Source organism: Pristiophorus japonicus, chromosome 6 (genome assembly GCF_044704955.1).
Source record: "Pristiophorus japonicus isolate sPriJap1 chromosome 6, sPriJap1.hap1, whole genome shotgun sequence".
NCBI lineage: Eukaryota > Metazoa > Chordata > Chondrichthyes > Pristiophoridae > Pristiophorus > Pristiophorus japonicus.
The window spans coordinates 214711212-214735224 of record NC_091982.1 but is presented as its reverse complement, the minus strand read 5'-3'; the positions used below and the strand labels follow the sequence as shown (position 1 = coordinate 214735224).

Below are 24013 nucleotides of genomic sequence, written 5' to 3'. Positions count from 1 at the left end.
TCAGAAGGGAGTCTACAGATTACGGTGTCCCATTACTGTCAAATGAGATCCGACTGTTGTGCTTTATGGTTCTGTTATTTTATTTTGACAGTATGCATGATGTTTTCAGCAAACATTTGTAAAAATAAGTTTTTAAAATTTCCCAATGTATGTACACAAATATTTTACATATTTTATTTTTAAAAAACATATTGTTATTTTGCTGTTAAATTCATCTCATCAGTATGTCCACTTAAAGTCATTGTAAAATATCTATTTTACATATTAATGTCAATATTTACAGTTAAGGTAGCAACTAAAAGCATTTCAAGATCTTTAAAGGTTATAAAATATCAATATTGCCATTTAAAACAGTACTAGCAAACAAAATGTTAGGTACGATATAGTTTACTGCAAGCACTGTACATTCATATTGTATCCATTACACAACTTGGTGTAATAAAGGTCACAGAACAATAAAAACTCAGTAAATAGTGCAGATACTGCAGGTACATTGCAAAGATGGATTACAAGCTGGAGTTTGTAACACTGGTTTGTAATTGTAATTGTTCAGTATAATAAAACAATTCTTTTTTTTACAGAATACATTTAATTTTCAGCTTGTAACATTTCCTGTATCAGAGATCTGACAACTATAATTTATGGTAGTTTATTAAAGAGAAAGTGATATTATTCCAAGTTTGATGTGGCTGTTGCTCCTGGCAGGTTGTTGGGGGTGGTGGCTTTACTGATTGCTCTGAATACGTGCTGCCGTTCCATTCCTTGCTGCTTTGTCATGTCCTCCCCGTACACAACCTGTTTTTCCCCCCCCAAAAAATAATAAAATAAGCTTTTTTTAAATAAGAGGCACACTTCTTAAAATCATACATCATATGTAAACAGTTGCAGGGAGGGGGAGGAAATGTAGTGCTGCTGTCCAGAAAACGTGTCTTATTTAAGGAAATGCAACTCGTACAGCAAATTCAGAGTTACATGATGCACATGGGATAAATGTGAGAAGCAACACCTTGTACACAAGACCTGAAGTTAGAAGTGTTCTAACTGATGCTGAGTGGAAATGAGTTATTCAACGAGTGGAACACAAGATGGTTACCATATCCCATTAATAATGCCACACAATATTTTTACCAAACAACCAGAGGTGGTTGTGAACACGCAAAAATGTTGAAATGAAATGTGTGCTCATTAAATGGACTGCTACCCACTATAATTTTATTCTGCAAATGTAATTAAATGATGAAATCGGCATGCATCACCAGCAATCGCTTGAAGGATCCAGTACCATAAAAGTTCAATGCAAGCCTATGTGACAAGCCATTCCTGTGGTACAAGTTGTCTGCTGATGAACTTGCAGCAGATGGCATAGCTTATGTAACAGCCCCTTTTATGAAGTGGAGCAGGAAGGACGGCTCTCTGGTGACACATGAAGGGATGTGTAGCTTGATCAACAAACTCTGGTTCTGCAATAGTCACAGATGCAAAGAAAATGCCTCAGGTGTCATTTCACCTACATTTAATGCCGCCTCATGACATTTTCTCTCTCACCAAAATCACCATCATCATAGGCAGTCCCTCGAAACGAGGATGACTTGCTTCCACGCCAAAAAAGGATGAATTCACAGGTGTTTCAATGAAGAACCCGAACTACATCCTCAAGGGTGGAAGATGCCTGTGCAGGATTTTTTTAACGTGTGGTGGCCGTTGCACAACAGCCACCACAGGGGCTTGACAGAGCTAGGTCTTGGTCCAGTGGCAAGGGTTATCCAAGATAACTGGAGACAATCATACAGCACTATTAGAAGTCCAAAGGAGCTCCCATCCTCACCTAATTTTATGGTGCAATTTAAATTGCATCAACAACCAAAAATAATTTATGAAAATACTGGCAAAAGCAAGGAGAAATGGTGCCTTCTCGCAATTACAACTTTTAAGGGCGAGCTCAGCGCTGGGAATGGGATGTAGCCAAAAATGTGAAATCTAGCAAACTAAGTATGTACATAATTTTCAATTGTCTAACAAATCATGGCAGGGTTCATCGTGCTTCCCCTCCCATAGCTCCAAAAGTCTTCACCACAAAATAGTTAAGGATTTAGCCATAGCACATGGGCCTGCAAACCTGATTTTACCCTTCCATGCTCACCTCTATTGAGGTTCTGGGGCAGAAGGGGAGCCTTGCAAAATGTTATCCTTCTTTGTATCCTTTAGAAATAGTAAATGATCATTGTGGATGCATAGAGTGAACTTCTCTCCTCACTTCAGACAGTATATGCTTCAACCAAATTCCAGCTACTAGCTTTACTGATTTCCAATGCATGTAACAGTAATGAGGTTAGGTAAAAAAATTATCAAATTGTTGCAAATTCAGCTTAATGTTAGTGTTTGTAACCTAATGCACCAAGGGGAAACCTTGAAAGGTTTGTTTAGTTAAACAAAATGATTCACATAGTTTAACATAAAAATTTGAATAACTACTAGAAGTACTATGATGTCAGGACATTCCAGGACTCCAGAAAATTAGGAGAGCGCTAGAACATCAAAATAATTTTCAAATCTTCAAATTGAAAATTAAAAAATAAGTATTCCAGTTATAATTACCACACATAAAACAAATTCACAAATACAAATGCATTTTAATATATTCTGGATTCGTGGAATGTTATAATATTCAATAAAGCAAATTAGGTGAATGTTATATAATCTCATTATACATTTTCTACCAACTCTGTCTAGGTTCAGGGTAGCATATAGCAGTGAACTTACTGAACTATGCACCTTTCTGGCCACATAACATCACCAGAAAAAAATCCTTGTAATGTTGAATCTTAAAGATATTAAAGAAATATGTAGGCAAATGGATTCTTAAATCTAACTACATAGTTTTCATGTTGTGATAGTAATGATGCACCAGAGTATTAAATAAAGGATACAACATGCTACGAAGAAAGGTTCAGCAAATACTTCATCAATGAATCATCTCATAACTGTGAAGTTGCAAATGAGTTATGCAGATTAGTTAAATGTTTTCTACATCTCACGTAGAAATATGTGCTGCATTTCTGGAACAAATGTTTTAAACATTTCTGTATGTCTTTCATGAAATTAATTTAGAGAATTCAGAGTGGGTTCTTAATTATGTGAAGCACAAGTCTCTTCTGTAATGTTACTGTGCAGATAGGGTTAGGGCTCATAGTGGACGTTTAATCTACTGAGGTTATTGTGTCCATTTAGTAAGGGAATCAGACTGTTATTGGCTGATACACATGTATATTTTCTGTTGTTGACTGATGGCTATCCTGTGTGGCTTTTTCATCCAGTTTTTCTATTGCTTGCTTGTCACTAGCTATAACTGTTGGCAGGGCAATGCTGTGTGGTAGTGTTGAGGCTGGAAGAAGTATGGAATTGGGTTAGAAGCTGGTAAAGGATTGTGTGGAGTTGCTGAGTTAAACACATACAAGTGGGGTTGTCGGTGATGCTAAAATAATGTTGATGCACAACATTTTTGCACTGATATTTTTTAAACTTTTCTTTTGACCACAGACTTGGTACAAATGATTTATTTTCTAATTGCTTCTTAGGTTATTATGGTTAAAAGTAATAATTATCACAGGCAATTAATGTGAAAATGAAGCAAGATGGCATTCTGCTACAAGAACGTTAGTTTTCACTCATGCAAAGCCAAGTTAAAAAGCTGTAAATTTACCAGATTAATGAATCACATGTTTTGCTGCTGGACATAAAAAATGCACAATCATAAAAAGCAGAATTAGAAGAGAGGTACAAAAAAGTTAGATTATAGTGCCATTTCAACAGCTAGTGACAATATGATATAAAACATAATATGATTTTTAACAATTCTAATTACTATTGTTCATATGTAACAACATATCAAAAATAAATTTGTTGAATTTGGCACAAAGTATCATGGTGTTATTCCCATAAAAGTCTGTAATCCTCTATGCTCCTACCTGACATAATAATAATTTTTTATGGCTTTCTGTCCATTAGTGAAATAATGGGCCAAAATTTGAGATTGAAAGCATACCTCCCGAATACACCTCCGACCCAAAGAAAAATCCAAAAGTGCCTGGTGTCTCCAGAGCTTCAGAGGTTTCGGGTCCTGGGCCTCCAGGCGTAAGCCTGCGTAAAGGCCCATGGATCCCAGGGATGCAGGTGGTTTGAAAGCATCCCTGGGATCATGTGGGCCAGGTCATCCTATTTGAAAGGGGAATTCCTCATAAGCTTATGGGAATTCCGTTCATAAATAGAATTATGGGCATTCATGAGAAATCCACAAATGATTAAATAATTAACATAGTTCTGATAAAAATAAATATTCCCATATTCAAAATTAATTAAAAGTCCCTTTGATTAAGCATTTAAAATAAAACTTTAAATTTTTGAAATGTAATCAAAACATTTTAATTCAGCCTAAATTTTACATGCACTATTTTTAAATGTTTTTGTATGTTTTAATCATTTAAAAAAATGTAATTTAACATTTATTTTAACCCTTACACTGGTAAAAACAGGCCCTACACCTGCTTTTACCAGGCACAAGGGTTTCGTGGGCATTTGACTCTGCGCCAGCGAAAGTGTTTTGGGGGCACATGGGGATGATCTGTCAAGGAGAAACTTGACAGATCGCAAGTTCCGGGTTTTTGCGCACGTGCAGCACATGTGGAAACCCGGAACTTGCGGGGCCATTCCGAGAACTTATGAAGGTGTAAGCTATGTGTACGCCATCATTGGTCCCATAAAATCTGGGCCAATATCTTTATCAGTAGACTTCACTAGATCATTTATTCGCTATTTTAATTCTTAAAACTCTATGGGAACTTCAGCTATTGTCGTTTAGCCAGAAATATTTCCTGCAAAATTCTTTACAATTATAAAACTAGTGGCTAGAAATTCCATTGCACCCCAGTTGGGATGATAACTTTTGAAAAATGAGAAAAGTATTGCCAGGCGATATCCATTTTTTCATCCCAGGAACTTCAGCTTTAGCGCACCAAGAGGGAAGTGAAGCGCTAAAACAAATGCGACCACTTCTGTTAGGGCACTAATGTTTGTGAGGGGCAGTAGCAGCAGAGCGCTGAAGAATGTTCAATGCTGTGCTACTGGCATCAGAGGCTCCTTCCCTCGCTTAAAGGGAAAGACAGATGATGATTTGCAACATTCTTCTTTTTACATCTGTGGGGCCACGGGACCTGCATGACTTCCATTATAGGTCCAAGCACTCTAAGAGAGTGGAGGGCTCAGGCATCATGCAGCAATGAGCATCAAAAACATTCAGCTGGCACCAGACTGGTGTGAAGAATAAAGTTTGCCCTGCCTGACTACCATTGCCTTTAATTATCACTCCCCAAATGGCCAGCTGAGGTGACAATGCCTTCTGTTGCTTCCGTTGTTGATGCCCGGCAATGCAGCAGGGGACAGGAGCGAATATCACATCTGGGGCACCCCTGATGACATCATGATCTATGGAGCGCAAGAGACCAAGTGTTAGTGTCGACGCAAAACCGCCAGGGAAGTTTGCGGGCATCGATTAATTTGCCACGCCCGGCCGGTAACCCCTTAGCGTTCTGTTAGCCCCCCCCGCAGGTGCTAATGGGAGGCGCAAAGCAGTCAAATTTCTCCCCCTTGGTGTCTTAAAATTCAGATCACTAAAATAATGGTACCTTTTAAGAAAAGGTGTAACACTGTCCACACAAGCTACTGATACTATAATTGCAAACTAGAGATTTTGTGACATGAATATCAATATATAACAAAATGATGCAGTACATTATGATGTTATTGCGGCTGGACACAGGTCTAAGCCCATTATTTCCTACACAATTAGTTCTCAGTATTTTGCTGATAGAGGTCATGCACTTAACAAAAAGGAAACTATGTGTGTGTGTGTAAGACACCAACCATTTTAACATGGTCTTGGTCATGTAAATGTTCTACTCACAATTAATTGCACCATGCAAATTTATAGAAATGAATTACAAATTTTTATTAAAATTAATTAAGATGTCTTATTTAACACAAACATGAGCATTCAAAACTTTTCTCATGGTATCCATCATGTTACTTTGTTGACAGCAGCCTTTTTAAATATATAATATCATGTTAAAGTGACTATGAAACTACCGGATTTCATAAAAACCCATCTGGTTCACTAATGTCCTTTCTGGAAGGAAATCTGCCGCCCTTACCTGGTTTGGCCTACATGTGACTCGCGACCCACCCTCTGAAATGGCCTAGCAAGCCACTCAGTTGTACCAAACCTTGACGACACAGACTGAGGCCTTTCAAGAAGATGGCTCACCACCACCTTCTCAAGGGCAAGTAGGGAAGGGCAATAAATTATGGCCTTGCCAGCAATGCCCACATCCCGTGAACGAATAAAATAAAAATGTCATCCAAATGCTTTGCAAGCTGCATCACTTGCGAGTTCTACAACTTAAACTGAATAGTTGCTGGAAAACAAACAAACATTTTGCAAATATTATAAGATCCACCATGTTTGTGCAATGTGGCTGATGCCTATGGGTAGCCATTTTATAAAAAATGAATAAACAGACAAATAAAAATGAAAATAGAAGTTGAAATACAAAACCATGCAACAAAGCCAGTTTAGAGTGAAAGTTCACCATAGAAAGAGATCCAGACATACCATTTTTGGTAACAGTAGTGAAGGAGGTAATAGACTGAGAAAAGTAGAAGTTGGAAGAAGTGAAAGCATAATTCAGCTGCCAGAGAAAAATAAAAATACATTGAGTGAGTACATTCTATTGAGGATTCAGATGCTCAAATATTATGATAATACAATTGATCAAATAATTTTCATGGTTCACCTTCAAATTATTTAAAAAAAATGTGATGCTGTTACTTACAAAGTCCGCATTATCGAATATCAAATAAATTCAAGAAATACAGATGCTCCAACAGACTAGGAAAAAAAACATGGAGCTCTACTTCATTTCAGCACTCCCTTCATCTGCAATCCCTGATATGAGTGATGAAAAAAAATACAATCCTAATCCTATTTTTCTCTACCCCTCTTGCTGAAGTGAGATTCCTGTCAGCAGCATACATGCGTTTCAGCTCCCAAGTTAAGAATGTAAACTGAAGTGGTGGCCTCCGTTAGAATTCAAATCTATCAATCGTAAAGATATGCTGTGACCATCATACCTTTCTTGTACTGTTTCAATGCAAGTGACTGGAAGAAAAATCACAAGTGTACAGCAAAGACTTTTACAAATGAAGCAAATGGCATGAGTGCATTCGCCCCATTCTTACATCTTTTTAAATATCATACAAGCTGTGTATAGTTCAACAAGGCAACAGGGGGATGAAAAGCAAAATAATTATTTTCATGGAAAGTGCCCCAAATATTTCAACTCCAAACTATTTTTCATTTCCAGTCAAATTTTCTATTATATGGAATTGCCTTGGCAAATTAAGATTGCTACAGAGATGTGGTCTGATTCACCAGATAGGCTACGGAATGACTGATGGAGTTTTTTTGGTAATTTTTTTGTACTCATTAAGATGACAGATGTCGATCTCAGGCAATGGATTACCTGCCCATTTAAGGCCTCTGATGCCAGCATTGGCACAGTCAGCTGCTGCATGGTTTATTTTCGCTCTGCCCCAGCAACATACCTTGGCCTCAGAAGAGAACCCTTGCGGCCACAGAGTGGTACTTCCATTTCTGAAACTGCCTATCTTTGTGACAAAGTGAGAATATAATTGAATGCCAGATAGAAGCAATTTGTGCGAGAAGTCTATACCCACTCAGAACTAGGTAGAAGTTACCCAAAGTTATTGCACACAGGAGTGTCTCTTTAATCGGGGCTGGATACAAACCCAAAAGGCAGAGAGGTTATAAACAGTGTCCTAATCCACTTCACCACCTAGTCTCCTGGTAGATACATTTTAATGTAGAAAAATATGAAGTTAAACACACTGCAACAGGAAACATACACAATCAGGGGATGTCAGTTAGTAAAGATTTTTGGACTCGAAAGGAATCACAGTATTGGGAGATCAGGCAGGAAAGTGGAGGTGAGGTCAAAGATCAGCCATGATCTTGTTGAATGGTGGAATGGGCTTAAGGGGCTGTATGGCCCACTCCAAATCCTACATTTTATATTCTTATATTCAAAGGTGGAAAAGGACATGATGCTGGAAGTTTTATTTGTTTGCACACACTCCTGTCAGCTATAATTTATGAACTTGATTTTGCTAATCGAAGGATTACAAGAACATAAACATCAGCACCAATCATTTTTTTTTAGTCTGCACCTATGCCATGAATTTTATGGATTATATAACACCTAAAAGTGATGGAGGAAAAATTTAAATAATGTAAAACTGTGCTATACTTCTCTATACACCATTGTGCCCTTGTGATCAAATGAATATTGGAGCCAGAATTCCAGGCAGATCAGAAAATCCTCACGATAATATTTCATATTCATCCAGTTTCAAAGAGTTTGATTTCTCAGGTGATTCACTATCTAATCACACAAAGGAGTTTCAGGTACTAAAAAGTAGATGCAGAAACTCTGTACTCAATCATAATTGGCCCATAATTTGCTGTTAATATAACAGCCTCGCCATTATATATGCACAAATGCCACAGCAACTTCAGATGCGCGGTTAAATATGGAAATCAAAAATTGCTGTCTGAGATGCGCCACTCTGCCGTTAGCTTCACGAAATAAGTCTTGTCCATTTCAATCTAAGTCCCCTATTAACAACGTGATAAATGTTAATTACTGTTAATCAACCTTTCCGACATTGAAACTTAACTATTACAAATATGGAGATTCAATTCTTTATGTTTTATTTGCTGTTGGAGATTTTCCCAATGTTAACATTTTGATTTTCTTTTTGGTTGCTTTTTTTCTTTCTCGTAATCCAATATTTTTGCCCTCTCTTAATTTCTCTTTTTGTACCTAATTTGACATTGAATTCAGCCACTCTAACTTACACTTCCTTCTCAGTCCTTGCGCTGTTAATTTCACAATCTTTCGATCTGATTAGTTAAGGAGATACACAATTGCTTGCCCTGTTTCCCTCACTGTGACGTTATCAGTTTGCACTTTTAGCAACTTGCCACGCAAAAATTTTAAAATCCTAAATGTGCAAAGGCAAGTCTAATTAAAGGCAAACGCTGTTAGATGCACTGCTACAGCAAATTATGACCCATTACACCAGCTAACTAATTTGGATAATTTATCATGTATAATATGGCCAATGTTTTTTGTCCTGCGCGGGCCTTTAAATGTGCTGTGCGGCCGCACATGTACGGTATCTCTTCCAGTACTAGCAGCTGGTGATCGGCCTGTGCAGGACCTCGTGATCAGTGTGTGGCCACATGGCCATGCACCTTAGGGAATCATGCTTGACAAATCTTCTGGAATTTTGTGAGGATGTAACTAGTAGGGTGGACAAGGGAGAACCAGTGGATGTGGTGTATTTGGACTTTCAAAAAGCTTTTGACAAGGTCCCACACAAGAGATTGGCGTGCAAAATCAAAGCACATGGTATTGGGGGTAATGTACTGACGTGTATAAAGAATTGGTTGGCAGACAGGAAGCAGAGAGTCGGGATTAACAGATCCTTTTCAGAATGGCAGGCAGTGACTAGTGGAGTGCCGCAGGGCTCAGTGCTGGGACCCCAGCTCTTTATAATATATATTAATGATTTAGATGAAGGAATTGAGTGTAATATCTCCAAGTTTGCAGATGACACTAAACTGGGTGGTGGTGTAAGAGGTTGCAGGGTGATTTGGACAGGTAAGGCGAGTGGGCAAATACATGGCAGTTGCAGTATAATGTGGATAAATGTGAGGTTATCCACTTTGGGGGCAAAAATACGAAGGCAGAATATTATCTGAATGGCGGCAGATTAGTAAAAGGGGAGGTACAGCGAGACCTGGGTGTCATGATTCATCAGTCATTGAAGGTTGGCTTGCAGGTTCAGCAGGCGGTGAAGGCGGCAAATGGTATGTTTGCCTTCCTAGCAAGGGGATTTGAGTATAGGAGCAGGGAAGTCTTACTGCAGTTGTACAGGGCCTTGGTGAGGCCCCACCTGGAATATTGTGTTCCGTTTTGGTCTCCTAATCTGAGGAAGGACGTTCTTGCTATTGAGGGAGTGCAGCGGAGGTTCACCAGACTGATTCCTGGGATGGCATGACTGACATATGAGGAGACTGGATCGACTGGGCCTGTATTCACTGGAGTTTAGAAGGATGAGAGGGGATCTCATAGAAACATAAAATTCTGACAGGACTGGACAGGTTACATGCAGGAAGAATGTTCCCGATGTTGGGGAAGTCCAGAACCAGGGGACATAGTCTTAGGATAAGGGGTAAGCCATTTAGGACTGAGATGAGGAGGAACTTCTTCACTCAGAGAGTTGTTAACCTATGGAATTCACTACCGCAGAGAGTTGTTGATGCCAGTTCATTGGATATATTCAAGAGGGAGTTAGATATGGCCCTTGGGGCTAAAGGGATCAAGGGGTATGGAGAGAAAGCAGGAACGGGGTACTGAAGGAATGATCAGCCATGATCTTACTGAATGGTGGTGCAGGCTCGAAGGGCCGAATGGCATACTCTTGCACCTATTTTCTATGTTTCTATAGTTATGGCCAAAAGTTACATTGATGTAAACATCAAGACTAAAAGCAACCAGATAACAAAGTACTGCAGATTTTGGAAATCTGACATAAAAACATAAAATGTTGGAAGCACACAGCAAGTCAGGCACAGCATCTGTGGAGAGAGGCGACAAGATAACAGTTCAGGCATAACCTGTCATCAGAATTTTTCTCCACAGATGCTGTGCCTGACTCGCTAAGTGTTTCCAACATCTTTTGTCCGTAAAAAGTGACCAGGATTGTCATATGTGAAAGAAGAAACATGATAGAAGTTAAACTGTTTGTCTAAATAAAGAATTAATTTGGCTATTAATTCTAAAGTTATTGCTAAATATCTGCTGGCCATATAAACAAACATAACTCTTAGAATTATCATCAATGCAGAGTTGTGATTAAATATTGTTGGAGCTAAGTAGCTAAAACCTATTTGTTACAGTTTCGTGGTCTGCATCTGTCTGTTTATGCAAATATTATAGCTAAATAAACCAAGCACAGCTTTGAAATGAAAATAGATTGCAAGCTTTAAATACTCGTTGGAACAAAAAAAAAGATACAGTTTAGATACCATAGACTTTTCTGAAATTTAACCGAGTATTTTAAAAGGTTACGTTGAAATTGACAGAAGTAATTGGTGATTGCTAAACATAGTACTTGCCTTCTTCAGTGGATCTGCTATCAGACTGAATAAATCATTAAAAAATAACTAATTCTTAGAAAAAAACAGGAATGTGGATAGGATTAATTTGCATATGTAGCCTTTCCATTTGAACAAATGAATATCCTTATATTGTAAGCTAGATTTGAAGTTGATGGGTAAAAAATCTAGAGCGAGGGGACATTTCATGTCCAGACCACCCTGTCTGCACTTAAAAATGGGGCGGGAGAGGGACCAGAAAAAAGTGTGTGCAATGGAAGCAGCCACTTAGTGACAAGTTTTTGCCATTGCTGAGTTTCTGGGAGACCTCGATCCAGGTAACCAGAATACCCACTGAAAACAGGGGGAAGCTTCATTATTAAATGCAAATCAGGGTCAAATGACTTAGTAATGCTCTCCTGCCCTATGCTCTCCTGCCTGACTACTATCATTTCCTGCTCCTGCCCACAAACCAAGTCATTGTCAGCATAAATAAGTGGTATCCTCAGCTGCAATCAGGGGAAGCTGGATGTAGGTTTGAGGCACATTTTTATGGCAGTCGGTTGTCAGTTTTGAGCCTCAAAGGCTTCCAACTTTAATGTTGTTGTTGCAGAAACATTACCTACTGCTCTGAAGTGCTTCTTTTTTTTTAATCACTGCTGATATTTCTATCCCTCCCCTTTAAGGTGCTGCTGCCCTTCACATTCAGCTGCACTGCCTGATTTCCTGCCTCCAGAGCTCGGAGCTACCTTTTGGGAAGCACGTTTTGCACTCACTCTATAATGAGGACCCCGAACCAAAATGGTTGTTTCTTCTGCATCCTCCTCTGAATGGCTAGCTTGCAAATCCCAAGTCTGGGCTAATGAACTGAAAGATGAACTGTGCAACTTACAAAATGGCGGCAGATATGAAAGTAATGCTAACCTGCTCATTCATGACTGTAGACAACTCGCTGAGCAGATCTCTATAATGAGACTTCATCTCCTCCTGGTATTCTAATTGATCTTCTTTAATAAGCCGTTCATTAACTTCGAGAGCATGTCCACATGCAGCTGCAAATTGTCTGCACAGATAGGATCACAAACAAATTACTGAGCTAATTACTGATCATTTCATAATTTCTAGCACATCATTAATGTTTTTCACAGCATTGCAAACAAATATCTAAATTCCTGCATTATTTGGCATCCGGGTGATTGAATGCAATTAGGCCATGGGACTATAGATTCTCAGGGAAGTTAGTAGGATCCTCTATTACTTTAGAAACAGATAAAATACTTAACAGCAGTTTTAATAAAGGTATGAAGTAGCACTGTTGACTTAACTAACCTGATAGCCTCAGTTTTCATATTTGTCACAGAGATGACATAAAAGCAGATTGCACAATAAGAACAACTTGTAAAGTGTAGTAGTGGCAAAACTAGCAGAGCTAACAGATGTTGTACATGAAGAATGCCATTTCCACTGCTGACAGCTGCTACAGTTTGTGGGATAGGAATCTGAATACATTGCGCCCACTTTTAAAACTGCACAAAGCATACCAATTTCGTAGAAGGATTGCCTGTGTCCAACCTACACAGGCATTGGTACCTGTGCCAAATTTGTGGCACCCATTTTTTAGGCATTCCGGGCAGATGCCTAAAGCAGGCATTAATCTCTTTGAATATGAAAATTAAGGACGTAGCACAAGATCATGGCACAATCCTCCAGATCTATATCGACAAGAGAAAGTCTGTTCTGTAACTCGAGGATGAGGCTGTGTAAGCCCTAAATGGTCACGTTAGGATTCCTAGAGAAAAATTAAGGTGAGAAAGAATGACAAGAACATTACACCTCAATAGATTTAAGCGGCAACCATGGAAACCCATGGATGAAGTTTCTCATTTTGGCTCCATTTGGTTTCTCCAGTTTCTCCTTCAAACATGAAGGTCAAGAAATTTTTTTTTTAAGAAACACTCTCCCTTGGAGCCAAGAGAAGCAAAAGTGCTCCCCGGATTCTATGGGAGTCACAATTGACCCCATCCCCTCCCCACACTCCTGACCAACATGAGGGCCATTGACAAAGAGGCAAGCACCCAAAATTGACATTTCCTGTTGGGCAAGTTGCCTAGTTTGACTGTCTCCTCTTGTCCTATTTTACACAGTTTAGTTTGATCTAACATTCTGGATCTACCTTTTCTATATTGTCTTGTTGATACTGAAAGGTATAAGTTGTATACTATTTACCTACACTGTACAAAACTTGCAAAAGATGCAAGTCATTTTGTTTGTTTCCTTTCCTCTCCTAAACCAATTATTCCCACTTGCTTACATTATAAAATATTTGGATTTTTGCCACATGACCCAAGATGGATCTGCTCCAGCGCCCTCTGATCCTCTGACTCTGGCAACTGAGTATCCTTTTCACATCATCATCAATGGGGGGAGAAGGTAACTGTCTACTCTCGAACTCTCTCCCTTAAACCCTCACTCCCATTTGTTAAATATATTCAAAACTAAGATTCATAGATTTTTCGACACCAAGAGAATCAAGGGATATGGGATAGGATGGGAATGTGGTGTTGAATGACGTGATGGAAAACTCCACTTTCCCATCCTCTCCCATATTCCATTATTCCTATAGTGTTCAAAAAATCCATCGATCTCTGTCTTGAATATATTCAATGACTGAGCATCCACAGGCCTCTGGGGTAGAGAATTACAAAGTATGGCCTACTCCTGCTCTTATTTCCTATGTTCTTATGTTGCAACATCTCTACTTCTCTCTCCACTTTCAAGCGCTTCATTAAAATTTGTTTGTACATGTTCTGGCTTGTGGTAATAGTCTGGATATTGCTGTTCTGCAGCACAAGGGTGAAAAATGAAACTCATATGATGCATCGCGCACACACATAGAATTCCCTCCTCTTTTTCTACCTGATTGTTGTGATATGGTTTGCTGTGGTGCACACTGCATATAATAGTTTCACAGGTGAAGAGTGAAAATTACAACTTGCCTGACACATCAAGCACACAGAGAGGGTCGTTGTAACTTTCATCACCAGGCAAAAAATGGATGATGGAAAAAGAAAATCGGGCGACGTGTAAAACAAGCTCATGGTTCACTATCACCCATTTTTCATCTGACGATAGAAGTTAAAATTACAGTATAGAATGTCTCCACGAAAGCTGTAAATCAGCAGCACTCTGATCAAGGTGAAATTTCTAACTTCAGGTCCAGGTTCTTGACAAAAGGGTAGGCGTGTCTGATGGAAATTTCTTGCAGCTACTTCTAACACTGAGCAATCAATTTCAGTGATCCATCCAGAATTTGGGCATTTTTATTGTATTCTTTATTTTTGCAAAGATTATTTCCAGACTAATGCACTGACTGATAAATACAATGAAGACGAAGGTAGTTGTAAATGGTAGTGTGAAGAAACTACTTGAAGAATTTGATTGGGCAATTTTGTAATACTTTCTCGGTTATGAATGGCAACTTGGAATAAAATTGAGGGGGTTGATTGCTCAGCTTGTTTCTGATTATTCATTTGCAACTTTTTGAATTGTTCATATTTTCTGGATTTTGGTCAGCAATTTAACAGAATATTGCTTCATTCAGCAATTACAAATTCTTGTCCAATGGACACACGATGCTTTGAGGTTCGACACCCTCAAGTGCAACTCTTCTGAAGCAAGATGCTTTTGAAAGGCATGAAATAATAGAAGCCTGTCGGACATAAAACTTTTAATTATATAGACTAGACTTTCCAACCACATAGTTTTCATATTACCTACATCTTAAAGAAGAGTAGATACAAAGAATCTGTGGATTCATGTTCTGAATCAGGAAAATTAATCTTTAACAGTTTAACGTTAAACTTCCCACAATGCTTACCTGAAAATTTCTTTGAGAAGTTTTACTTGGTTGTCTGGATATTTTTTTGCATTCTTTTCCTCTAGAAAAGCCCAAGCATAAGCCATGGGCCCTGCATTTACCTGTGCAGAACAAAGATATAAATAAATGAGCAGCACTGCAAATCAGTAAAACTGGCACAAAAACAAAAAGGAATTACACGTGTGGTGTTATGAATACAGTGTAACCCCTGGAATCATTGTTTGCATTAGATTAACACGAGAAAGCAGAGAACACAAAAATACTGCATGGACTATCAAACTCACTCCTTCCAGAAACAATGTACAATCTCCCCATACCTAGGTTCTAACCCACTTATTTAATCACCTAAGGCAATATAGCTCTTCAAAATTTCTCCCTGACCCCAAAGACAATCAAACAAAACTCAATAATTTATGTCCATATTGAGACATCCTTCATTCAAAGCAAGCTGCTTTGCACAAATATCATTTATATGATCCCAACAGTACAGGAACATTGCAATTCAATGATTATTTGATCATCTTTGTCTACACTTAATCTGTAAATAGAAACATAGAAAATAGGTGCAGGAGTAGGCCATTCGGCCCTTCGAGCCTGCACCACCATTCAATAAGATCATGGCTGATCATTCACCTCAGTACACCTTTCCTGCTTTCTCGCCATACCCCTTGATCCCTTTAGCCATAAGGGCCATATCTAACTCCCTCTTGAATATATCCAATGAACTGGCATCAACAACTCTCTGCGGTAGGGAATTCCACAGGTTAACAACTCTCTGAATGAAGAAGTTTCTCCTCATCTAAGTCCTAAATGGCTTACACCTTATCCTTAGACTGTGTCCTCTGGTTCTGGACTTCCCCAACATCGGGAACATTCTTCCTGCATCTAACCTGTCCAGTCCCGTCATAATTTTACATGTTTCTATGAGATCCCCTCTCATCCGTCTAAACTCCAGAGAATACAAGCCCAGTCGATCCAATCTCGCCTCTTATGTCAGTCCAGCCATCCCAGGAATTAGTCTGGTGAACCTTCGCTGCACTCCCTCAATAGCAAGAACGTCCTTCCTCAGGTTAGGAGACCAAAACGGAACACAATATTCCGGTGAGGCCTCACCAAGGCCCTATACAACTGCAGTAAGACCTCCCTGCTCCTATACTCAAATCCCCTAGCTATGAAGGCCAACAGACTATTTGCCTTCTTCACCGCCTGCTGTACCTGCATGTCAACTTTCAATGACTGATGTACCATGACACCCAGGTCTCGTTGCACCTCCCCTTTTCCTAATCTGCTGCCATTCAGATAATATTCTACCTTCGCGTTTTTGCCCCCAAAGTGGATAACCTCATATTTATCCACATTATACTGCATCTACCATGCATTTGCCCACTCAGCTAACCTGTCCAAGTCACCCTGCAGCCTCTTAGTGTCCTCCTCACAGCTCACACCACCACCCAGCTTAGTGTCATCTGCAAACTTGGAGATATTACACTCAATTCCTTCATCTAAATCATTAATGTATATTGTAAAGAGCTGGGGTCCCAGCACTGAGCCCTGCGGCACTCCACTAGTCACTGCCTGCCATTTTGAAAAAGACCCGTTTATCCCGACTCTCTGCTTCCTGTCTGCCAACCAGTTCTCTATCCACGTCAGTACATTACCCCCAATACCATGTGCTTTAATTTTGCACACGAATCTCTTGTGTGGGACCTTGTCAAAAGCCTTTTGAAAGTCCAAATACACCACATCCACTGGTTCTCCCTTGTCCACTCTACTAGTTACATCCTCAAAACATTGCAGAAGATTTGTCAAGCATGATTTCCCTTTCATAAATCCATGCTGACTTGTACCGATCCTGTTACTGCTTTCCAAATGCGCTGCTATTTCATCTTTAATAATTGATTCCAACATTTTCCCCACTACTGATGTCAGGCTAACCAGTCTATAATTAACAATTTTCTCTCTCCCTCCTTTCTTAAAAAGTGGTGTTACATTAGCTACTCTCCAGTCCATAGAAATTGATCCAGAGTCGATAGACTGTTGGAAAATGATCACCAATGCATCCACTATTTCTAGGGCCACTTCCTTAACTACTCTGGGATGCAGATTATCAGGCCCCGGGGATTTATCGGCCTTCAATCCCATCAATTTCCCTAACGCAATTTCCCACCTAATAAGTATTTCCTTCAGTTCCTCCTTCTCACTAGACCTTCGGTCCTCTAGTATTTCCGGAAGGTTTTTTGTGTCTTTCTTCGTGAAGACAGAACCGAAGTATTTGTTCAACTGGTCTGCCATTTCTTTGTTCCCCATTATAAATTCACCTGAATCTGACTGCAAGGGACCTATGTTTGTCTTCACTAATCTTTTTCTGTTCACACATCTGTAGAAATATCCTAAATCCCATATTTAACCAAATATTTATTCAATTATTTTTTGAATGAGTTAGTTGATATCACAGTCACTGCTTTTGCAGAATTCTGTTCCACATATCTAACATTTCTTCTCGTCTCAACACAGCTTCACTTGATGTTTATAAATTTGAAACTTGTGTCCTTAAATTTTGTCCTCAGATCCGAAGCAACAAGCTTGCTTGCATCTTACAATGTTTTGTTTAAGCAAAAAGATTATTATACATGCATGTTTATCATGTGTCACTGCATTCTGGTAATGTCATGTACACTCCTACCAGTACTGCAAGACCATTCTGAAGGTTATCTTGGACACAGTAAGATTCACCTCAGATTTTTCAGATTATTTGGTGTATGAAGGAATGATATTGATCTGAGTCACTAGGGTTTTAGTTTCCTAATCAGTTGTATGAACAAATGTGATAGAGGAGAGTAAATTGCATGATAATATTACATTAGATACATAATATAGGATATCAAGTTGTAGCTTGACTTGTTAGAAGCCAGATTCCATTTACTTCATGTTACATTCATTTAATTCACTGATTCATTTATGGCTATCCCACTCTCCCCCAAGTCAGAGATAATCTATTATGTCCCCATTTACTTAATTCATTAATTTGTGGATGATTCGTTCTCTCTGAAGCATATATGCATTTCTTCAGGACATGCTTATTTACTTAATTAATTCCCAGCTGGCCCCTCTGCCACAGAAGATCTACTTGATATTGAGGCCACAGGTATTTATTTACTTCCTGCATGATCCCCTGCCTAAGATGCCTGATTCCATATATTGAGGACGTATTTATTTATTTCAGCTGTCTTGCTGCTGCAGAAGCATGATTTCATGTGCATGGCTACAAGGTGGAAGGACTGAAAGGGAAGTACAATTGTAACTACGGATAGTTTAGTACTTGGATGTTAGCCTCAGCTCAATGCTAGCACTCTTGCTCTTATTCAAAGGGTCATGAGTTCAATCCCCATCCAGAGACATGAGCACATAATCTAGGCTGACACTTCCCTGCAGTACTGAAGGAATGGTGTACTGTCTGAGGTGCCATCTTTTGGATGAGACATTAATAGCATTGCCCTCCCCTGCTATCTTTATCACGGAGTCGTACAAGAGAAGCAATGCCTTTGGAACACCAGCACCTTCAAGCTCCCCTCCAAGTCATACATCATCTTGATTTGGACATGTAGGGCTGAAAATTCAGGTCTTGCCAGGTCTGTACGAGGTGCACACAGACCCGGCGAGGCCTCGCAAAAGCCGGTTTTCGGGGCTCTGTGCATGCACCGAAAACCGACTTTTCTGATCTGTCAAGATTTCTCTAGACAGATCCTCCGTATCCCCGGGAGAAGGACATCAGAGCAGGAGAGATTGGGCTATTTGCCCAACTCATGCCAGTGAATGTCCTTCAAAGTTTTATGCCTGGTAAAAGCAGGCACATAGCTTACTTTTACCAGTGTAAGACTTTTAAAACATATAAAAATTTAATTTAAACACTCATTTTTATATTAAAAACCCTGTCCATTAAGGTAAGTTTATTTTTAACCCTATGAAAATACATTAAAAAATTCAAAAAATATATTTTTTCTAAAACATTTAATTACATTTAATTTAAATTAATTTTAAATATGTGAGGTGTTTTATTTATTTATTATGCTGTGTTTCGGTGTTTTAGGGGTTTTCTCATTGATAGTAATGGGAATTCCGTTTGTACGAGTTCCCATTACTATCAATGAGAATACTGCATAGTGATTGGTGCCCATGTGACGCCAACATATACGGACGTACCTGAAAGACATCTTCCCTTGTTCTGTGCAGTGAATCTAGGCCTCCAACCGGAATCTTATGTTCCTCCGGGACCACCAGGTACTTTCATAGATTTTTTTCGGGTCGGAGGCGTTTGTACGAAGGAAGCCTCCGACCACAATTTTCCCCCCATATCATCACTGGGTCAATATCCTGGAATTCCCTACCTAACACCACTGTGAGATACCATCACCATAGGAATTGCAGCGATTCAGTGAGAAGGCCTACCACCTTGTTGGGATAACTAGTGATGGGCAATAAATGCAGTCTTTCCAGCAATCCCCATAGTGCCATGGGGTATACTGATAACATAACAGGCACTATAAAAATACAAGTATTTTCCTTATTCTCACAAATAATGTACTTCTCCCCTAGTCAAGAAGTGGTAACTAAACATTCCGTATTATGGAAATATATGTATTTCTTTGTTATAAAGCAAAGGAATGTGTTGGTCAAGATCTATCCAAAATTAACTGGAAATGTAAACTTTGTCTTCCAGTAAAATAGGACAAGATTCATCACTGTGCATAAATACAGAGAATTTATTGAGAAATCTATGAAATATCACAAGGTCAGGTTTAACAGCTAAATAATAAGAATATATTTCTTTCAACAAAAATATCCTTACCTTGGCACTTACGCTTCCCTGTAATTTGAGTTGCAGGCGAATCATGTCCACGTCATTCATACAGCATAGGTGATTTAGTTCTGAAACCTTCCTCGACATTTCATCAATTGCCACCTCAATGGGATTCAGCTCTGTGCTCTGCTGGTTCACAACTTGAATTCTCTTCTTAACGTATGGAAATGTTTGGCTAGCTGCATCAACAAACCAAGAATACTTTTGAAATGAAAACAATAATATAGCTGTATTTCCACTTATTTGCACATATTACAGAAAGGTAATACAGTATCATCATACAGTTATTGAATAAATGCATCATTTGCTATGGCACTGAGCCATATAGACCATGATGATCCCAAGTTCAACCCTTGGCTTATGTTGAGTCAGCCAACATTATTATTGTGGCAGCAGTGGGGCATTACAACTGACCTTGGTGTCGCCATGCTAGGGAAGGTGAAAACCTGGCCACAGTTCCTACTCCTAATTATTATTTAGTAAACTCTGCTGAAAGTGACTGTGTTAGGACATCATCGTTGTCAACCTGGAAAAGCAGCAAAAGTAGCTTCAAAAAAAAGGTGTCACAGCACCGAAAAAAGTTGATAGCTCAAAGACGATGTTAATTATAAGGCCAGGAGATGCGAAGCAAGTGTTTCAAGTGAACGCCTTGGACACTTGGAAGTTGCTCTTTAGTGTGAGATAGGGTGTGAGAAATTGCAACCAAAAATTAGTCCAATCAAAGCAAATTTCCCCCCTAAAAATGAACGCAATGAGACCAAACCCTTTTGTATTTTTGCATTATATTCTGATAAAATATTGTCCCAGCTCTCCATGCAGCTTAGCTTTACATGGGTGATATTTTTTTTTCTCTAACATACTATCATTCGCATAGAATATGAAAGCATCCTTGGAACCTGATTATCAACTGACTTTTGAAATAAAATTATTTCAACAACAACTTACATTTATATAGCACCTTTAACGTAGAAAAACATCCCAAGGCACTTCACAGGAGTGTTATCAAAAAAATTGGACACTGAGTCACATAAGAAGATATTAGGGCAGATGGCCAAAACATTTGGTCAAAGAGTTAGGTTTTAAAGAGCATCTTAAAGGAGGAAAGAGAGGTGGAGAGGTTTAGGAAAGGAATTTCAGAGCTTAAGGTATTCGCAGCTGAAGGCACAGCAACCAATGGTGGAATGATTAAAATCGGAGATGCTCAAGAGGTCAGAATTACAGGAGCACAGATATCTTGCAGGGTTGCGGAGTTGAAGGAGATTACAGAGATAGGGAGGGGCGAGGGCCATGGAGGCATTTGAAGAAAAGGATGAGAATTTTAAAATCGAGGCATTGTTTAACCGGGAGCCAATGCAAGTCAGCGAGTACAAGGGTGATGGCTGGAGTGACTTAGTGAGAGTTAGGATGTGGGTAGCAGAGCTTTGGATGACCTCCAGTTTACGGAGTGTAGAACGTGGGAGGCTGGCCAGGAGTGGGTTGGAATAGTCAAGGCTAGAGGTAACAAAGGCATGGATGAAGGTTTCAGCAGCAGATGAGCTGAAGCAGGAGCTGTTCCAGAGGTGGGAATAGACGCTCTTAGTAATGGAGCGGATATGTGGTCGGAAGCTCATCTCGGGCTCAAATAGGTGACCAAGTTTGCGAACAGTCTGATTCATCCTCAGACAGTTGTCTGGGAGAGGGATGGAGTCGGTGGCTAGGGAATGGAACTAATCAAATTATTCTAATTCACATCTTATTAGGTTACGGTCATTGTCTGTGCAATTAATTCCTGAATCACCTGAAACTTCTATGGGGATTGCCTGATCTACTGTTGTAACTTTGATGGAATCCCCAGAGAAATGCCATATAAACAGTTAAAAGGGGTTTCTGTTGATCAGCCGAAGTTAGAGCAGAGAATGGGAGAACTCTGCAGAAATTCTCCCTTCCCTTTAACAACAGAACAGATCCACACAGATCAAAGTATAATCCTTTTAATTTTGATTAATTTTTGATTAATGATTACTTCACGATTTGGATTGGTCAATATATGAAAATTCTACGATAGATTATTTGTTTTAAATTATTTACTTTACATTGAGCACCCTGTTAATGATCAAAGCTGATAAACATTAGGAGCTTGTTCTCTTCATTTAAAATTATTACACACTTGTTAAGATTGTCCTTCTCTTGCATTGTTCTTCTACGCCCCCGTGTTTTTTTCCAGACAGAGTAAAAGGGGTTTCAAACACAAATCGTTTAATATTGTGATGTCTTTCAAAATCCGTTCTCCTTTCAATAAGTTCTTTTTCATCAAAATACGGTGTGACATAGGTAACCTGAATATAGGCAAACTTTGGATCCAAGTCTTTGGGATTGACCTGATTGAAAAGAACACCACATCTGAGATGCATGACACAAATTTTCAAATAAAGATTATTAATTGCTGCTATTTTTTCTACTTATGCAAAAAGTGTTTCAGAATTAGTGATACTTGAATGAAAAATTATTTGCATTTCAAAATTTCATAATTTTAAGTTGCTCATTGATAAGATATAGCAGATATTATATATATATATATACACATATAAATAAAACATTGTAATTGCTTAATGTTATTATACTCTGGTTTTATATATTTTTTTAACTAATTCATCCAAAAACTGCCTGGGTTGCATCTGCAGCCTTTACCTTGTTCGAATCTTGGATCATTTTTACATTCTCTGCTCCGTATTTATCCGAGTATAGTTTCAACAACCTCTGGGAAATTTCTGAGAGTCCAGTTAGCTTGGGTTCTTTATAAATATACTCTTTGCTGTCATCTTCTTCAAAAAATGCCTGACCAATAAAAACAAACACTGATATCAAAACATTGGATTCCTATGATAATTTAACTGTTTAAGGTAGTGAGTAACAGCTTTATACAAAGCAGAAAGCCCAAGCTTTAATCCCTGGCTTTTACTGCTTTCAGTAAGACTGCAGTAGAGGTATTACAATTTCAGCATTTCTGGGTTAGGAGCGTGGAAAAATATTAGCCATGATTCCTGCTCCTGCGGTCTGTATCCAATGAACTCTGCTGAATGTAAACATTGGTGGATTTTCACTCTCACTGACCCCAGCTGAGGGGTCAGTCAAAACAGAATGGGTAAACTATCCGCTCCATTCCCACTCTGCAGAGATTTTTAACACCGTTACTTCTAGAGGTGTATGAGGTGCCTACCTTATATATGTAGACCAATCAGGATCCTGCCATGTCATTAGGAGCCCGATGGCCTTTTAACCATAGTCTTAGTGGGATACCAACGCAGTCACCTCGCTCAGTGAAAGCTGCTCTGATGACTGACAAGGCTGAAGAAGGCAAACATTCCTTTGGTGGGCCAGAAGGATTAGGATGGTTTCTGCTGGTCCCAAAAGGAAATTATGTCTCTGTTGACCCCAGATCCATTATCTCTCCCAACCGCAAAACCCTGTAGAAATCAACTTCCCATCACTCACATTCCAACCTCTAGGCAGCACAATTTTATCCAGCCGGCCACTGGTCAGCTGCCTCTAATCAGCAGACAGTGGGATGCAAATGAGACCTGGGAGTTAAAATATCCTGGGCTACGAATTGATGCTGTTGGGGCCAGGGATTAACACTCGCTCTGCCTGAAACCACTCCCTGTTAACCTCCCCCTCCACCCGCCCCCCCACCCACAATGTCTCGGCTTATGAATAAGAATCCATTGGGCGAAGTGCCAGAAGGCAAGAAGTAGGAATGGAACTAAAAGGAAAACATTGGCATAAAAAGGATAGGAAGAAAAACAAGAAAAAAATGATCAAATATACTTTTTGACATTTGAAACATTTTCTGAATTTGCAACCTTTTTGTATGATGTGAGTTCAAGCTTTCAGTTGCATTCAATCAGTAATAACATTGTTAAAATGTTAATAGATTAGTTTTTATTATTTGGCCAGAATACCCAGAACTAATTCAACAATATCCAGATACGCTGTGATGATTCAG

The 24013-nt window shown here is 39.1% G+C and overlaps 1 protein-coding gene across 1 annotated transcript in view; it reads right to left on the bottom strand.

Moving 5' to 3' along the window:
* Positions 1-220: 220 nt before the first annotated feature.
* Positions 221-24013, bottom strand: part of dock10 (dedicator of cytokinesis 10) — a 316489-nt gene continuing 292696 nt past the window's right edge. The window contains exons 50-56 of the mRNA XM_070883587.1: positions 22699-22845; positions 22178-22388; positions 20020-20210; positions 15174-15274; positions 12221-12359; positions 6665-6740; positions 221-795 (exon numbers count right to left, since the gene is read on the bottom strand). Of these exons, the coding sequence (XP_070739688.1) occupies positions 725-795; positions 6665-6740; positions 12221-12359; positions 15174-15274; positions 20020-20210; positions 22178-22388; positions 22699-22845 (936 nt within the window). The 3' untranslated portion in view covers positions 221-724. The remainder of the gene's footprint in view (positions 796-6664; positions 6741-12220; positions 12360-15173; positions 15275-20019; positions 20211-22177; positions 22389-22698; positions 22846-24013) is intronic.